General features: G+C 31.3%; 1 protein-coding gene across 3 annotated transcripts in view; it reads right to left on the minus strand.

Moving 5' to 3' along the window:
* Window positions 1-1,671, minus strand: part of LOC107710816 (CDC42 small effector protein 2-like) — an 11,466-nt gene continuing 9,795 nt past the window's right edge. For all 3 annotated transcript variants that reach the window (XM_016515663.1, XM_016515664.1, XM_016515665.1), the window contains exon 4: window positions 1-273. In XM_016515663.1, coding sequence (XP_016371149.1) covers window positions 199-273 — 75 coding nt within the window. In that variant the 3' untranslated portion in view covers window positions 1-198. The remainder of the gene's footprint in view (window positions 274-1,671) is intronic.

A 1,671-nucleotide genomic window follows, 5' to 3' on the forward strand; every position in this document is an offset into this window, starting at 1 on the left:
TGCGTCTCCCAGAATGCCTAATAAACACTCTTTTAGTCCTGCTGTCCTCTACAGTGCTCATGAATGAAATCAATGTGCTGTTTCCTAACAGAAAGTCATATTCTGATTTGAAACCTCACTACATGAGATGTTTATTCCTGGGTCGCAGGAGCTTAAGCTAGCGGTCTCTGTGAGCTGGAGATGCTTCTGGTCACCTGATCAGCCCTGAACGCTGTCCGCCGTGCCGTTCCCGTAACCGCCTTTAGATTTCATCTGCGTCTGCACCGAGTCCACCTGCTCGACACACAGCAGAAAAATCAGTTCAGCACGACTCAGGATCTGCTCTGAGAACAGATCTGGGTCATTATTAGCCAAATCTGTTCTTTACTAATAAACACATGGAGTGTAGAGTGAAGCGAGTCATTCGTCATCATGCAAACACAGCTTATTTATGTGGCTTGTGCAGCAAAACAAATCTCACAAATCCTCGAGAATATTTCACAACAAAGACAATCATTGATTGATTAGAATTATATGTGACCCTGGAGCACAAAAGCAGTCATAAGGGAGCAAAAAAATCTAAATATTGAGAAAATCATCTTTAAAATTGTTCAAATGAAGTTCTTAGCAATGCATATTACTAATCAAAAATTAAGTTTTGATATATTTACGGTAGGAAATGTACAAAATATCTTCATGGAACATGATCTTTACTTAATATCCTAATGATTTTGGGCATAAAAGAAAAATCGATAATTTTGACCCATACAATGTATTGTTGGCTATTGCTACAAATATAACTGTGCTACTTATGACTGCTTTTGTGCTCCAGGGTCACAAATAATATTTTTAATTTGTTTTCATTTTTAGATTTTTGATTTCATTTAAATTTTTAGTTTGTTTTATATATTTATTTATTTATAACTATAAAAACCCTGATGTTTTGTATTTAAGTTTTTTTTTATTTAAAGTTTCTGAATCTGAGGGTGCAAAAAAATCTAAATATTGAGAAAATCATCTTTAAAGTTGTCCAAATGAAGTTTTTAGCAATGCATATTACTAATCAAAAATTAAGTTTTGATATATTTACGGTAGGAAATGTACAAAATATCTTCATGGAACATGATCTTTACTTAATATCCTAATGATTTTTGTCATAAAAGAAAAATTGATAATTTTGACCCATATAATGTATTGTTGGCTATTGCTACAAATATACCCCAGCGACTTAACACTGCTTTTGTGCTCCAGGCTCACATTTATAAAAGCTTTTTAAAGCACTCCAAAGATGAAATAAATAAATAATTGCATTTAATAACACATAATATATAAATAATAAAAATAAATAAAATATAAATAATTGTATCATTTTCATTATATTTAATAAGTATGCAATAATGTTTTACATAGATAAATAAGGGATTACTGTATTTTTCAAATTCTCATTACATTTATGGCAAAAAATAATGATGTTTATACGTGAAGGGAATACTTGTTTAATACCAAATTTAATTTATGCTGATTTAAAAAAAAAACATTAGTCATGAAAACCTGCATAAATCAGCATATTAGAATGATTTCTGAAGATCATGTGACACTGAAGACTGGAGGAATGATGCTGAAAATACAGCTGCGCATCACAGAAATACATTACAGTTTAACAGATATTCACATAGAAAACAGCTGTTTTAA

This window comes from Sinocyclocheilus rhinocerous, unplaced genomic scaffold (assembly GCF_001515625.1).
Source record: "Sinocyclocheilus rhinocerous isolate Xijiao unplaced genomic scaffold, SAMN03320098_v1.1 scaffold2162, whole genome shotgun sequence".
Taxonomy (NCBI): domain Eukaryota; kingdom Metazoa; phylum Chordata; class Actinopteri; order Cypriniformes; family Cyprinidae; genus Sinocyclocheilus; species Sinocyclocheilus rhinocerous.